This window comes from Clytia hemisphaerica, unplaced genomic scaffold, assembly GCF_902728285.1.
Source record: "Clytia hemisphaerica strain Z4C2 unplaced genomic scaffold, Clytia hemisphaerica genome assembly, whole genome shotgun sequence".
Classification (NCBI taxonomy): Eukaryota; Metazoa; Cnidaria; class Hydrozoa; order Leptothecata; family Clytiidae; genus Clytia; species Clytia hemisphaerica.
The window spans coordinates 34,955-51,604 of record NW_027103571.1 but is presented as its reverse complement, the minus strand read 5'-3'; the positions used below and the strand labels follow the sequence as shown (position 1 = coordinate 51,604).

The 16,650-nt window shown below is 34.4% G+C and overlaps 1 protein-coding gene across 1 annotated transcript; it reads left to right on the top strand.

The window, feature by feature from the left end:
* The first annotated feature begins 1,616 nt into the window (after positions 1-1,616).
* LOC136801070 (uncharacterized) lies at positions 1,617-5,976 on the top strand. Its single transcript, XM_067057695.1, has 4 exons — positions 1,617-1,677; positions 2,556-2,690; positions 4,115-4,234; positions 5,409-5,976. The coding sequence occupies exons 1-4, from the start codon at positions 1,623-1,625 to the stop codon at positions 5,588-5,590; spliced, it is 492 nt and encodes a 163-aa protein (XP_066913796.1). The 5' UTR covers positions 1,617-1,622; the 3' UTR covers positions 5,591-5,976.
* The last annotated feature ends 10,674 nt before the right edge of the window (positions 5,977-16,650 follow it).

The following is a 16,650-nucleotide window of genomic DNA, read 5'->3' as shown; positions in this document are numbered from 1 at the left end:
AGAAGAGTCCTTTATTTTGCTTTAAATATTCTGAATAGCCACAGAGTGTTTGCAAATGAATTTTGTGAGTTTTTATATGATCAAATATTTTTTTATATCAAGTTATTTTGCCTTATAATGACCACCCATATTTCATAGGAATTTGACGCTGTAATTGTTTGAAGTACGGTTTTTCGTGCAATATGTGAGAAAAACTATGAGGAAGTCATTAGTGGTCATTTGGAATTATTTTGGGTATGCAAACATAAATATAAACCCATGTCTTGACCCAATAATTTAAAAATTCAAATTATCCAGTAATTATAATGTTAATTATAATTCTACTGGACGTCTAGAAAATTTAGCGGTTTAGCGGTTACGCTACAAACTTCGAACCTAGGCCCCTCTTACAATAGTTGTCTTTCGCGAGATGATACGAAGCTGGGACTTAAAAGTAAGTTCATCTAACGTTATATAGACGTTGTGAACATTAGATTAACGTTGAAAAAACGTTATGTGCCAGCTGGGAAGAAGTCATATTTTGTATGTCCGTGGGGTGAAGTTTATATTTGGGTAGAACACAAGGAAGTCATTATGTAACGTTATTTCAACGTTCATGTACTGCCAGGATGATATTNAAAAAACGGCTAAGGACGGGTTTTTGGGACTTTGTGAAATATTGGATCGTGTTTTTGTTCTGATTTTTTGAAAGTAGGTAAAAGATGTGTCAAGCAGATTTTTGTAAAAAAAGAACTTTTCAGCTCAAAAAACGCATCTTTATCTATAAGAATCACCATTAATAAGCATGCATCAATGTTCTTAGCAAAATTACTCAATTTTTTGATGAGATAGATGTTTTTTTGCTCACGAAGTCTTGAATATGAAAGAATATTTCAAGAGCATGAAATTTTGGTTTCTAAACGTTTTTTTTATAAGAAACAAACGACCAATTTTAATAAAATCGTCACTATTTGTGTTCTGAATGATTGTTTAACGTTCATATGCTCACGTAGATATCAATTATATATGTGTTAAATGCATAACCAGGTAGGTCCATAAAAGTATCACTTGTTAGACTTGAATTTAAACTTTGAGGCAGAAATGTAATTTTAGCTCCAAATGTTCATTCAAAAGTCCAAAATTCTCAAATTGATCATTTCTCGTTTGTAAAAAAGTCAAGTTTGAAAAAGTAAGAATACGTTAAGAATATTTCACCCTCAATTTTGGTAATTTCTTAAGAATACTTGACCTTCAGCCAAAGTACACTATTCTTATAAACAAAAGCGTTTAATTGTCTTTTGCCAGATAATAAAAAGCTGGAACTTCACTTATAAGTAAGAAGTCATAATTTGTATGTCAGATGTCTGTGGTGTGATGTTTATATTTGGGTAAAACACAAGGAAGTCATTATGTAACGTTATTTCAACGTTCATGTAATGTCAGGGTGATGTTTGCTTTGACATTTGCTTTGAGCCTTACCAAGAAGGTCTTAAATTGATTTAATTTCTTGGAGTATTATAAGTATAAATAGAGCTAAAATTTTGTATGGAAAATCATTCAAGCCGTCTGAAGCAAACAACATCAACAAAGAAGACAAACTTAAAACACAATCAACTTCATCATAAGAAGAAGAAGAATTGAAGATGAAGATTTGGAAGGCTTTGTTACTCCTCACTTTCTTAGTGTACACTGTTTACTGTGAGTTTTTTTTAAGGATTTTTTATAGTAGGGGAAGGGGCCATATGATTTGCAGCATATTTTGTGGGATTCAACTGCATGTGATTGTTTCCGAAAAAGCTAGGAGTTTGATACTTTCTTGAGAGGGGGCCCGCGAATTAGACCTGGCAAATGGTTTTTATGGCCGATTTTGTATACCAATCAGAATGAGTTATAAATTGACGATTTCTAAAAGTCGAATTCAGCAAAATTGATTGTCATCATCACATGAAGCATGAAATTCTGAGCAAAAAAATATACTACAGTGTCTCATTCTCAAACACACAAAAAATATAACCATTCAAAGTTCCAACACTCCACTCTCAAAATAGAAGACGTTCAGGACGTTACAAAGCAAAACGAATTGAAACAGTCATAGTCACACTCCACTTTTTTCATCGGAACGGAACTGCTCTTTTTTCTTGCTTAGAAACGTTTCGAAATCAATACGAACAGTTTCTATCCGTAACAAAAGCTAAACCGAAGCGATGCTATACCGTCACGTCTAAACATGGCCTGATACTCAGAATCTCAGAGGTGTCTAAAATTCTCATTTAAAGCCGGTCTCCACTTGCGCGCGCTTCAATCGCACTTTTCGAGAAAAGCTTCCACACTATTGGTCAAAAGAAAAATGAAGCAAGTCCATTGGCGCGATCTGACGTAACGGTTGAAAAAAGTTGAAATGTGTTCAACTTTTTTTTCGTGCGCGCGCTACATTTTTATGACGTAATCTTTTTTCCAAGCAAAAAGGATTGAAGCCAAAAAGTGCGATTGCAGCGCGCGCAAGTGGAGACCGGCCTTTATAGAGTTATTCTGCAGTTAAGATTATAGCCTGTAAACCTGTTCTCTTATCTTTGAAGGTGAAGAAACTGAAGAGATTGAAAACAGCTTGGAAGATGTTGCTGACATTGAAGAAACACCTGCTTTAACATCGAATGACGAAGAAACAAATGACGAAGATGAAGCGGCTGAAACAAAACAAATTTTATCCAAAGGTACGAGATCACAAACTATAGAAAGAAGATAGGCCTCGACCCATTAATTGAAATATCGTGCAACTTATTCGAATATTTTCATAAAAGTTTGACTTCCAGTCCGATGTATTAGTTCTTTCATGCGGGGAGAGGGTCCATTATACCATAGTCTGTATAGAAAACTCTGGTCTGGAAGCCTATTGTTCTTTTCTATTGTTCTCCTTCCAATGTTCCGTTCAGTTCATAGATAGTGAAGCCGGCTGGCAGTGGACCTCGTGAAAACAATTGAAAGAATGTCTAAAAGTCCTAGATTACTGGGCTATCCACGTAAAATATCGACTCTATCTAGCAAAACATCAGACGGGAAAAAAAGTTTTGAACGAAAAATGGCTACTTGAAATATTTTTCAACTTCCTGAACGAAGATTGCTCTGAAATTCTAGATTAAGACATTCTTGATGAACGGACTATGAGTATACAAACCCTACTGTACTGTCTATTCTAGTTTTCACAGCCGATCATATAAAATTTGACTTCTTTTGTGCGGGGAGAGGGCTCACTATACAAACCCGACTATGCTGTTTTTTTTTAGTTTTCACAGCCGATCATATCTTGAACGGATTAAGATCGCTTTCAATCTACTACCTTAAATATCAATATAATACAGTGGAGTCTCTTTAACTCGAACCTCTATAACTCGAATGTCTCGAACAAGTTTTCTAGTCTCCTTATAAACGTTACTCCATATCTTGAAATTTCTTTAACTCGAGCAGATTTGTATTCCCGTTGCGTGTTTGAAACTCCAACGCTACATTTTAATTTCCTGAACCTCGATTACTACACCTCCATCTCACTTCTCACAGACCTGGTAGGATTTTCTCAGCCAGTGCCGATGAAAATAACGGTCTGAAACTCGATGGTGATTGATATTTCCTCATTTTTTATGGCTGGGGATTTGAATTCCATTGTTTTCAAGGCAGAAAATTCAGTGGTGATGGGAAAAATTGCATACATTTATTTGATTATTTTTGGTGGGGGCAATAATTGAAGCATAATTTTTCTACCGGGGACGATATTTCGGTCAATTTTTTAAGTGGATAGGTGAGAAGGGGGTGTATTACTTAACGAAATTAACCATACACACAGTGAAGATCCTCCAACCAGAGTGTACTAGACGTTATTAAATTATGAAATATTATACAGTAAGAAAGAAAAGACACTTTCTTTTATTCTGCTACCGGCAGTTTCATGCCACTTTTGTGACAATCTTCAGGCAACTAAAAACATTTTTTCAAACATTTTCACAAAAGTGGCATGAAACTGCCAGTAGCAGAATAAAAAAGTGTCTTTTCGTTCTGACTGACATTCTCGCTCTACTTATGTATCGAGCACTGTAAAAGACTGAAGAATTACTTACATGAAATATTTTACATAACTTTTTTATAGAGGCTGTAGAGGCTATAGAGGCTCCTATTTCAGGAGGTTGGGTACAAGAAAGAGGATCGTGCAGATTGAGGAGAATAAGAAGGACTTGCCGTACTTTGAGAAGGTTATGTAAAAGACTTGGTAAGTTATCCCAGCTGCCAAACAACGTATTTTCGACGTTTATCTAACGCTCACAACCACAACGTCCATATAACGTTAGATGAACGTCGAAACAACGTTCTGTGCCAGCTGGGATACTATATCACACCTCTGACTCACAGTTCTGTCTCATCACGGCCCCGATATAACTCTTTTCCCATGTAGTTCATGCTAGCTGTCTGATAACCGATAATTCATATTTTTCGCGTCTAAAGTATATCTGTCTAACAACCAATACTTTAACAAAAACTTTCGTGATTTTCACAAATGTTGGCCTTTTCCGCAAAAGTAAATTTCTTCGAAAATTCTTAACAGAACAATTCGCGAAAGTTTATGCTCGTGAAAAATTCTTTAAAACCTCGAAATCGTAATAAATATCAAATTTTGGCATAATTTTATCCTTTAATACATTTTTAAAGTCGAAGAGCAACCATATTTATCGGACTTAAGGAATATTTTTCACTCATAAGGCAATTTTCAGTCGAAAATTCCCATTTTTATCCAACGATTCGCAAAAGTTTATGCTCTCGAAAAATATTTTTTCCTCAAATTTCGCGATTTTTCGACCTCACGAAAGTTTCTGCTCGCAAAAGTTTGTACACCTAAAGTATATTTTTTTGCAAAGTTCTAAAAAAATTTGTGAATATTAAACAGTTAAGGTTTTTTATGTTTCTTTATTTTAACATTGGAAGTTATAGACACAGTAGTCTAGCGAGCTAGACGACTAATTCAAACATAGTAGAAATAAAGCAAAAAATACTGGAGGGAACAATTTTAATCGTCTAGAAACCTTTGTGCACTAACTCAAAACAAAAGAAAATTGTCAATTTGCAATTATAATCTTGCTTAAAAAAGATTCTTAACGAAAAGAAATGTGCATTGATTTGTGTGTTAAAATTTTTTCATTTGAGTTGATTTTGTTTTAAGAGTTTGTTGTTGCTTTGATAAATCGTTTTCTCGCTACGCAAGTTTCTGCGTAGCGAGCCGGAGATTCTAAAGGCCGGAACACCGGATTCTTCAAGTAGTTTATACAAACTAAATCCCGTAACAATAATCGTGATATCATATAACGCCTATACTACTGTATTACACGCATTATAAACGACCCCAGTCTATAAACACAGACCCTTTGATGATTTTTATCTTTATTTCAAAGGGTTCGGAAGAAGATGTATTCTTCGACAAATCTTCAGAAGATGTAAGTATGTTTTTCGAAACCGTTGCAATTTCTGTCGACGTGGTAGACACGGAAGAAGATGTCAACCTCAATATTCTGGTGGACTAATCCAAAATTATGAGGTTGAAAGTTCATATGAAGTCGTACCCATCTCCGCTTGATGATGAGGACAATGGTTGAAATTTCTTTAGTCAAAACAAACATCTTGAACAAACCTACTTTTATTTTTTTTAACATTTTAGTAAATAATTTCAACTTACCTAGACAAACAACATCAAACCAAATCCAACAACATCATTTTTCACCTGCGAAAGGGGGTACTACCCTTGTCGACCGACGGGGGTGTGCCGCTGAATTTTTTAAGTAGCCGTGAATGGGGCTGAAATTCCAAAATATTCTCAAAATGTCCTACTTTTTTCCAAATTCCTCCAAAAACGTACCCTACGAGGGGTTGATTTTTTTATTTTGGTGTTTTCGCGACCCTACCTGGGACTCTTGGAGGTGAAAAAGGTACCCTGATCAGCGGCACATCCCGTACCCCTTTTTATCCAACTACTATCCAACTACCCCCCCCCCCCCGGATTTCTCGCCAAAATTTCCAGTGAATTTCGAGAACAGGAACATATATATATAGCGTCAGCGATGCATTATCGAAGACTAAAAAAATTCATTTTTGAAGCATATATACCCAGTGTTTGGTTGAATTTATTGTGAATTTAATTATCTCTTCATTTTAGTATTTTCCAACATATATGGAATACGTTATTGATTGTAATTTTTATTCTAAAAGTCAAAAAAAAAGCATGCATGTAAAAGTTTTAGCCTTTTTAAAACACCCAACCTCGTCCTTGTGTATAATCGACTTTTTATGCTAACGGATAGCGCCAGAATAATAACGTCGCGTTTTCTACTTTTCAAATGTGGAAGGTTACGTAATTCAAAAACAAAAAATCTTTGTAACACCATGGAGGTATAAAGAAAAACAGGAGTTAAATGTGTCGGTAATTGCGGTCGTTAAAGTCTTTTGATTTCTTTTATAAAATGTATCAAATTCAAAAGAAATTCTAAGCTCGCCCGATGAAATAAGACTTTTTAGATGGTCGTGTCATCCCTACAGTCAACCCTAGTTAAATCGAGCTCAAGTGGGAAGTCTGCAATCTTTTTGAATTACAGAGAGATTCGAATTGTAGAAAGTATTTAACGAGGGTTTCCCCTTGACGGGAACTACGTAAGAAGGAAGAAGCGAGATTAGGGAAATTTCCCACTCGTTGTACAGCAATATTCACTGGGGGAAAGATTTTCCATGTAATTGTAAATCAGGGGGGAGGCACTCGGTTTCTAAACGACGGCATGTGCCAGCCAAAAAAACGGCTTTCAAAATTGGATCCTCACAGTGCAGCCCTTGAGCAGCAGAAATGTACACTTTCAGTGCATTTTACTGAACATTTCTGACCTTGATAGTGTATTTTGACTTCATATTTTATTTTCCTGAAGTCATCTGAAAATGAGTCTGAGATGTCAACACAATGTGCAAAACAAATTAAAATGGATGTGAGTCAAAACTATAAAGATACATCAGATTTTCACAGTCAACTCAGCAGTCCCCAAACACACCCACGCAGTGTATCCAGATACTCTCGGGTACCTAATAGCCGGGGGGGTTTAGAAAATTTTCAAAAAAGGAGAGTAATTCAGCAGAATTAGGGCAAAAAAGGAAACTTTCAAAAAAAATTTTTTCAATGGAATGCATTAAGTGATGCCACCTGTCTGCATCAATGAAGACGTTATTCACGCAAATCACTGGGAGTTGCGAAGCGAAACCTCCTATTCTTTTTTTCTAAGTCTTCAACCAAGTCGAGTAATGACAATTTGAAATCTTTTGATATGGGTTCTTAATTACAGTTATTACCATACGTCAAAATTCTATTTTCAAAAACTTGTAACTATTTCAAGAGTTTTGTAAAAAGAATCAAAAGTGTTACTTAGAACCATTGAAGTAATTTAAAGGCAAAGTATCTCAAACCATCTGATTGTCCCTTTAAGTCACTTTGCTAAAGTTTTTATCGAATTTTCTTTTGCGTCTCTGGTTGAACGCTGAAATAGTATTCCAGTTTGGTTTAAACAGAATCACGTATAACTTGTACAAGTAAATCAACGCGAAGTGAATAGCATTCAAACTCAATATACCAATTGCAAAAACGTGATTTCGGGTAGTTGCCATGCGCTGTAGAAAGTAAATGGTAGCTGAAGCTGACAAGACCAAGATTGAAATAAATGATGAATAAATAACATGTGTGGTTTCTTTGAAATGCGATGGTAGTTTTCTTGAACGTAAAGCTTGGACTCCATTTGCTAGGATCAACAAAAGCACAAAGCAGAGATGCACAATGATATTGAGGTTGTTATTGCATGTTAGTTCTTTAATAAGCGTGTGATTATGATATACATATTGCACGTTAACTGGTCCGCTAATGTATAGAACGCTCGATAAACATAGATCAAAGATGCTTAACACACAAATTATAACCCATTCCACCATACCCAGAAAATTCTTTTTGTTTTGCGTATGAATTGTTTTCGATGTAAAAATCATATGGAGTTTTTGTGTTTTAGCTAGATTAATTGAAATATTCACTGTGAAGCAAATACCTATAATGGGTGGCCGAATGATACATATTGTTTTGTTTGGTTTACCGAAGAACAGGAAAACTGATGCCAAAGCTAATAGGAGATGCGAGGATAATTGTAAGATAGACATTGTACGGTTGGCATGCTTCACAATGGGCGTATCACGGAATTTGATCAAAACAGACATTGTGAACATAATAAATAACATGCTAGCTCCGGTAGCTGCTATAACACTAATTCCGAGGCTACTTTTTAGCCTGGAATAGTTTAGTCTGTACGGATCGTAACATGTGGTGTGTTGATCATCTGTGGTGAGTGGGTAGTGGCACGGGATGCAGTCAGTGTTCCCAGGGATATTTTTGTATGATTTGGGAGAACATTTCTTGCAATGCCAACCGTAACTATTGTCCCAACCTGCTTCTTTGTAATCGCCATGTCTAAGCTCTTCACCTGTAAAAAAATAGAACTTATATTGCATTAAACTCCAGCTATTGTAAGGAACTTTACAGCTGCCTTTCGCTAAATGGAACTTGAATGTGGAATCAAATTTGTTCGAAATTACAGAGTGATTCGAATAATGGGAAGTTTTTTTATCTATTTTTTTCCTTCACGAAGACTAGTTCAGATTATAAAAAAATTGTTTTTTAGCCTTTTTTAGGTGTCTTACCTTCAAATAATATATTCTAGAAGAAGGGAGAAGATTCTAGTTGAGTAATTTTTTGAAGAAAAAAAAGTTATACTGGGGCATGTTAAAATCAGAACATTTTGAGTTGGTGTGTGTAAACTTTTATTCATTTTCAATGGGGCCATTTTTCAAATACAACATTCTATTGGGTTGAGTGAAGTGTCCAGTGGGACGGGCGGAAAAACTGGCCATTCTTCAAAGAAAATTTCATTGGGGTGGTCAGTGGGGTGAATCCTTGGTCACAGAGAGGAAAGGGTGTCTTACAAATAAAGAATCAAAAGAAACTCGTACCTAGACCACATGTTGGTATCTTCAAACTGCAATTGGGTGCTGCTTCTATTGCTTTGATAGGGTTAAAATACTTCATAGAAATTAATCTATCAGCTGTCAGCTTGTATATATAATTTGCACGTTTCCAATAGTCAATAAATTGGAGTATAGTGTTCCTATCTTCAACTAGTTGTTGAATAACAAAGTTTTTTATCCTCGCGTCGGCATTCAACCATTTTTCATACGTTAAATTGTCACCTGTTTTCCAGCCTTTTATGAGAACTGCTATAAGAGGATTTTTTTCATATTCGCGAAATTTAGGACTCTCCTTGAGGGCACCAAAAACTAATTCATTAGTTGCAAAGTGCTCTTCAATGAAATAAACATATTTTAAAAATTCATTAATAGCATGTTCACCAGGAATATTGATGATAACTCTTTCTTTTTCCCAGTCTAATAGTTCATTATTTTTCAATACTGTAAAATTATGTTCGTTAGTTAGTGATTTTTCGAATGCTGCAAAATAGAAATTACCGAACTCATGTGTGTGATTGTAAACAATAGGATTGTAATTAAAATCGTGAATAGCTCCTCCGAATCCATTCATCAGTATAACTCGTAAGTTTGGATCTTCAATCATTTCATACATGGTCTGATTAACTATTGTATCGTTTGTATAGTCAATTATTCTCTCTTTTAAGCAATCTCGTCTCTTGAATTTATCAAGTTCTCTATAAAAACAATATGCAGTATTTGGTCTTTTATCACACGATTTTCGAACTGTCTCAACATCTCGTTCACTTTCTTTCAAATACAAGAACCCAACATATGTGATAACGTAATCTTCTTTCAACTGCCCTACCGCTGTTTTTTGGACTTCAACCTCGAAACTTGCTTCATGACTGAATATAAAATTCGGTCTGTTTAAAATGGCATTAGGATACATTGCTTTAATAGTTACAGCAACCAGAGTGGTATCTACATCTTTGATTGATAAAAAAGAGCTGATATACCTTGTTATATCGAAAGTAACATACGTAAAGATCAACAAATCTTTATTGAGCGATAATACAACTTTTTCATTTTTATCAATACAACGGCCTTGGAAATTTACTGAATCTTGGTTGATTAGATCTAGTAAAATGTTAGAGACTGCATTACAAGAACGACCACCAACATCCACGGTACACAGGCTAGAATCACTTTTTGTTCTCTTCAATGTTTTTTTCAATCGTGCTTCATTGTATGCAGCATTACGGCAATGAGTTGTGAAATCTTTCGGACAGTCACTGATACTAAATAACGCCAGAGTATTGAAACGTGATTCTACTGTATTGAAGCAAATGAGCAGCATAAAAGATGTTATTAAATGTAACATTTCCATTGTTCTAACCTTTTCTGACGGTTAAATCAAAATAAATTTTTCCAACGTTTTTTACGTCATACTTCTGGTACAAGTGACGTTAACAACACATATACCATACGATTCGAAAACAAAGTACTAAGAACTTTTGCGCAATTATCTGCCCATCCTCGTTTTATCTTATCATTTTCATATTATTAATTAATTTTAAATCTTCTTTTCTTCAATTTCTAATTAGATGTGTTGGTATTGAAATATGAAACCTTTCTTTTTAATTATCAGAAAATTATTTTCATCTGGGGCGAAAAGAATTTTCTTTTTTTGCCGATCTCTTATATTTCAAGTTGTTCTTTTGACAAATTTTGAAGAATTTGAAGAATATTTGTTTCGAAAATTTTTATTTCATATAGATTCTATTAATTTCTAATGAAAACAATTTTAGCAACTCCTATTGTATTCAGTAAAATCATTACGTATAAATATCGAAAGTTTTGCTTCATCAAACCGTCCCCGCTAATAAATTCCTACTGAGACTTTGTGTGTGTATACTAATTAAATTAAAGAAACATTTTATCAGATATGCTTTTGTTTTGAAAAGGCTCTAAAATAACAAACTATATTTTTTCCCTATTTCATTAAAATTTGACTGTGTAGTACACGTTTTTTTTTATAAGAATGATGTTTTTCCAATTTCATCATGAATATTCTCATCTTTTTGGGTGAAATCATCACATCGGATTTTTTTTTTTCGACGTTTTTGCCACCCTTCGAAAGACTATTTTAATCCAAATTTCAAGAACTTGTGACCCTTTGAGAGAGTCGATTTTTGACTTTCGTAATTTTGGAACCCTTACAATGATTCAATTGCTTTATAATGGTTTCTGTACCCCTTTGAGGAACTTTATAGGGTGTAAAAAGGCATAAAAAGGGACCCTTATGACTCGCACATACCCGGCATCCGTTTTGGCTAAGTAATCCCACGATTAATTTTCTTAAACACTCCGTTCTCACAGACCCAGTAGGATTTTCCAGACCAGTGGAGTGAAAATAAAGGACTGAACATCGACAGTGATCGATATTACCATGTTTTTTTACATGTTACAGTATATGGCCCCCAAAACGGAGACGGCCCCAAAAACGGAGGTTGTCATTAAAATGAAGATTCTGACTTGTAGATTCATCAGAATTAAACGATTTTTGTTTATTTAGAAAGAATGATGGTTATATTAAAAAATGAGCATGTTTTTGATGGTTTGAGACAGATTCAAAATAACATATTTGCGTATGAAGGAGATATTTTAACACCAAAATTAGATAAAAATTGCATATAACTCACTCTAGCTCCTTGGATATTGAGATATTAAGTTATGAAAATGGGGTATAGGAAACTTTCTACACCTAATGCCGTTCAGAAAATGCAGATACCTCTGTGACTTTAGAGGATGGGTAAAAGATATAGCATCTTGAAGGTCAACCAGTATTTTGGAGCCCTAGAATCAGCATTGATAAAACCGAAAATTCTAAATATGAGAAACAGCAAAAAATCTTGGAATTCCATTCCTATCACCTTGAGTTAAAAGTTTATAACAAAAAATTAAAATTATATATAAAAATTTTCGCTGAATCAGCAAAAACGGCAAATTCTGTCATTTTTTTGCAAAATATAGGAGAAAAATATCTTTAAAGCTTAATATTTTCAGAAAAATTTTCACAGCTTATTCCATACATGAATGGAACTATTTTCAAAAGACATTGATTTTCCGAAACTTGATTAAGGCGTTGTTAAATCTAAATTGTCATTTTGAAAATTTCGAAATTTTCAGTTTGGACTTTGCAATATCGAAAATCTTGAAATATTTCATAAAAATCATAAATTTTACATCTATCGGGTCGTAAATTTAAGGGTAAACACAAATATGTTCATATTTTTTCCTCCTATTACCAACGGGCTTAATAATTTGATTTTAAGTACACCTCCGTTTTGGTTGCCCCAAACCTGCATTTTGACAACCAGGGGTATACTGTAAAAACTTTATCAAACTAATTTATGCCCAAAACCCTCTAAATCACATTTCAAAACTATGGTCAAAATTTTGTATTAATATCTTAAAGATATCACGAGAAATCGCTAAAATTGCAAACCTCCGTTTTGGGGACCATTAGAAAAAAGCTACCTATCTTTAAGCGATTGAAAAATATTGTTGAAATTGAAAATTTTGAAAAAGAACTGTCGGGAAATAAAGTAGAGATGTTAAAGTTTTGCATGCAAGAAAAAATTTTGTAAAACGTCTTTTCCTCTAGCTTTGAGAGAAATTATAAATTTGATCGCCGTTTTGGGGGCCACATACTGTAGGGCTTTGAATTCCATTGTTGTTTTTTTGTCAAAATATTCAATGGGGATGGGAAAATAGCAAAATGTTTAGAAGTGAGGATTTTTTTACTTGATACTTTCAGCGGGGGTAAACGAATACGTAAAATTTTCCACTGGATTCATTGAAGTTACAACCTCTAGAAGGTAGGGTAGCACCACGCTATAGTATCACTTGTAGATCAAGAAATTTATCCTATCACACGACTACTATATTTTACATTCTCAAGAACAAGTTTAAAAAGAATAGTGAGGTTAAAAATGCCGAAAATGAGAGCTGTTTTTTTAAGAATAATGCTAGGCCCGATGGATTGGCTAACTTTTAATGAAATGATAAGTCATATTAGTAAACACGAATATTAATCTTAAAATACCTCAGTTTCACCCTAGAAGTGAGAACAGGATAAAAACAATTTCAGGCACAATGTATCAAAAATAAAGAACGGCCGAGTCTCATTTTAAATTCACTGGTTCTTATAAAAAAGGAATCTAGTAATCTATATATTAATACGCTTAAACGTGTGTGTTTACAACGTTCTGTAAAAAGTGTTCGAAATTCTCACAAAGCTCTACAAAGTCTCTTCTTCACGGCGTTGAACCATCGTCTCTTTGCACCCCGCGCAGTTTTCCTACCACTAGACTAACTTTGAGACGCCAATATACTATTTTCTTTACAGCAACATTGGAGCTAGATGGGTTAAAATCAACCTTCTTCACAAATATATTTTTTGCTTTAGAAGATTCCTAATTCAGATTATCTTTAAAACTTTCTGTTTACTATAGCGACTCCCTATCACTTTCAAAACTTTTCAAAGTCTTTTAAAGTCACTCTCGAATGTCCAGCCACGATGGCTAGCCACGATGGCTAAAAAGATCGAAAATATAATTCTTCTACAATCGAGGACAAAATACTTGGCACAAAAGGGAAATTCACCGGGGTGTTTTGAAACCACAATCGATTTGTAAGTGCTCTAAAGTAGGTTCGAAGGGTAGAGTTTTAACTCTGAGTTTTAACGCTAGACTTAAGACTTACAACCTTAGGATCTGAGCAAGGATTTATTATACACTGGATATACAAGTAACAGATTTTTGCCGATTTCTCGTGTACTAGCTATGTCCGCAGTAATGATATTATTGTTCACTCTCCTTCCCTCATTAAATGATTTTTCGAAGCATTTTTATTGCATTTCTTATCGAAAATCACTCATCCAATTCCCAAAAGAGACTTAAAACTTTCCTGTGAGAGTCAGATTCTTCCACTTAATTGCTAATTATAAGTCGTTATGACGTTTCAAGCTGTGAGAAAAATGCAAAAGAGGTGATGTGTATAAGAAATTGAATGTTGACACCGGAAATTTTCAAACTTCAACCTCAAAAAAACCACTTTGCCACCACGTGCCTCCAAAGGATTTTCATACCACAGTGGAGCCAGGACACTCAAGTGTTATGTATTTTAATTTCAGCTCTTCTGGGGACAGTCTTGGAAAGATATTTCCAATTGAAAATTTCGTGTCACTATAAGCATTTTGTCTGAATTTCTTGTCTAATGATGTTTTTCTCACATTACATTTCACAAATGTATCCAGCTCGGAATGCTAGCCTTACTTTCAAACTTTTTTTCTGAAAATGTACAAAAAGAAAGAGCTAGAGAACTTTTTAAAAATAAGACTGATAAACATTTTTAAAAATCAGACATCTTCGAGCCGCCATGACAGTTGTCCTTTGCGGACAAAGCTAGAACGTCAATTGTTTTCTGAAACAAAGGAAATACAATGATCGCTCTCCATCGTTTCATGAGTCGTTTATCCAGTGTATAATAAATCTTTGATCTGAGGATCCAAAAGTTCAAAAATGGTCCAGTAGGGCTTGAAATATAGCCTAGAAACCAATAAATCCCTCCCAGATCGTAATAATCGATGAAATCAAGTTGAGGGCCTAAAATTGACATTCTCGCTCGAACTTCAATTTTCGAAAAATGGTAAATTAGCCAAAAGTGCAAATATATTATGGCACGGATTGTAAGCCAATTACTTAATTGTGGTTAAAAATTGCAATGCAATGTTATCTTTTATCTATTTTTGTCATTAAATGAAAATCGTATCACTATTTCGGCAGCTATATTTCTTCCTACAGAGATTTTTTATATGTATAGTGATTCGCTGGATTGGGACACGCAGCGTGCGACGCTGCGCATACGGCTAGTATGTATCTATTTTCACAACAGTTTTCCCATGAGCGTACACAAGGTAAATTAAACTTTGTTCCGCCAGAGGAATGTAAAAAGATGGAAAAACTTCTTGAAAACAATGGACATACGGGGCTCGTCGTATATCAAGCACCTTGCCCTTGATGGAGTTTAATGGATTTCTTTGGTTGTTAATAAAAAAATCTGTATAATTAGCGTGATGTGACGAGATTCTTTTGTTTTCAGTCTAATTATGCGTAAACTTTAGGGGTTTTGGGAACACTTCGCTCAGACTAAAAGTTAGCTTTATTTTCTTGCTCAGAATATTCTACCGATTCTAAAGAAATAACGAAATATTTCACGGATAAGACCCTTCCAAATTTCCATTGGGACTTAATTTCGTGGAATTTCACGAATGACACCCAAATCCGCGAAATTTGCGAAATTTAATCCCCGCGAAAGTTTATCCCATTAAAGTAATTAGATAAAAAAGCTAAAGTACGAAAAAATAAGAAATTAACTTTGATTTTAATGAATCTCTTGCTCATTTTTTCGAAGTAACTTGATATCGTCTTGTCGAGAATTTTTCAAGTTGGTGTAGAATCTGTTATTGGACACTGAAAGTTTAAGAGTAATGGATCAAAACATAGTATAATACTATGATCAAAATAAAAAAATACCAATTTATGTTTAGAAGCGTCATGCTTATAATGGCAAACGTTTTCTTGTCTCTTTATAAGAATCATTAATTGTCAGCTCGAATGATTTTCATTTGTTTGCGATTTTCAGGCTTAACATGCCTCTTTTTGTGACTTGGATACACCTTTTGACCGTAGCCGCCAATTACCGCATGTGCATTTTCGTGTCTGCTTTATCCCACTAAAACCGTCCCAGTTCTTTTTTCGTACCTAGAGACAATAGAAAAATGTGTCAAAAAAGGATTGGATCGAGTTTAAGGGTATACACGTTTTTTTTTTTTAAGAAACTAGTTTTACCAAGCAGCCTCGATGTTTCTTAAGAAATCGACCTTTTGAACCTTAAATGTTTCTTACATGTTTCTAAACTTTTTGACATAATCAGCCTCATGGAAGGCTGGATTGGAAGGTTCTTAAAAGAAACCGAATTAAAAAAAAATTATTTTCTCATTCTCAGCCTCAGCATGTTTCTTAGATGTTTCTTAGTTTTTAGGCATTCTGAGCCTCATGTTTCTTAAAAGTGTGTTTCTTAAAAAAAAAAACCTGTAATTAAATAATTAAGTGGTACGCGCCTGACCGCACGACTACGGTCGAAAAGGTGTATTGTATACGTTTTCTTTTTAAGTTTCTTGTCTCTTTATAAGAATCATTAATTCTCAGCTCGAATGATTTTCATTTGTTTAAATTCTCAGGTTGAAATACCTCTTTCTGTGGCTTGGATTGCCCTCCTAATCTGTTCTTAGGTTTCGGCCAAAATTGAGTCTCATTTTCTACAAAATTATTATACTTTTATAATATTTTTCTTATATTTCGGTGTTCTTATAAATAAAAACATTTAATCTGATAAAGAAGGGGGTAATTAACTTTTGTGGTCTTTTGTGGTGAAAATTTAGATTGGTAAAATGGTAAACTATAGATTGCAGATTGTTGACAAAGAGGCGTCAACATATTCTTATGCAAAATTTTGTGCTGGATGCTGCTGAAATATAATGGTACGATACGATGAATTATGAATTTATGATGTTGG

What these genes read in the sequence shown, in the direction of transcription:
- LOC136801070 (XM_067057695.1), top strand. Translation starts at nt 1,623, where the DNA reads ATGAAGATTTGGAAGGCTTTGTTACTCCTCACTTTCTTAGTGTACACT. An exon ending in CTTAGTGTACACTGTTTACT is followed by an intron (nt 1,678 to 2,555) that starts GTGAGTTTTTTT and finishes TTATCTTTGAAG; the next exon opens with GTGAAGAAACTGAAGAGATT. An exon ending in AAGGTTATGTAAAAGACTTG is followed by an intron (nt 4,235 to 5,408) that starts GTAAGTTATCCC and finishes TTTATTTCAAAG; the next exon opens with GGTTCGGAAGAAGATGTATT.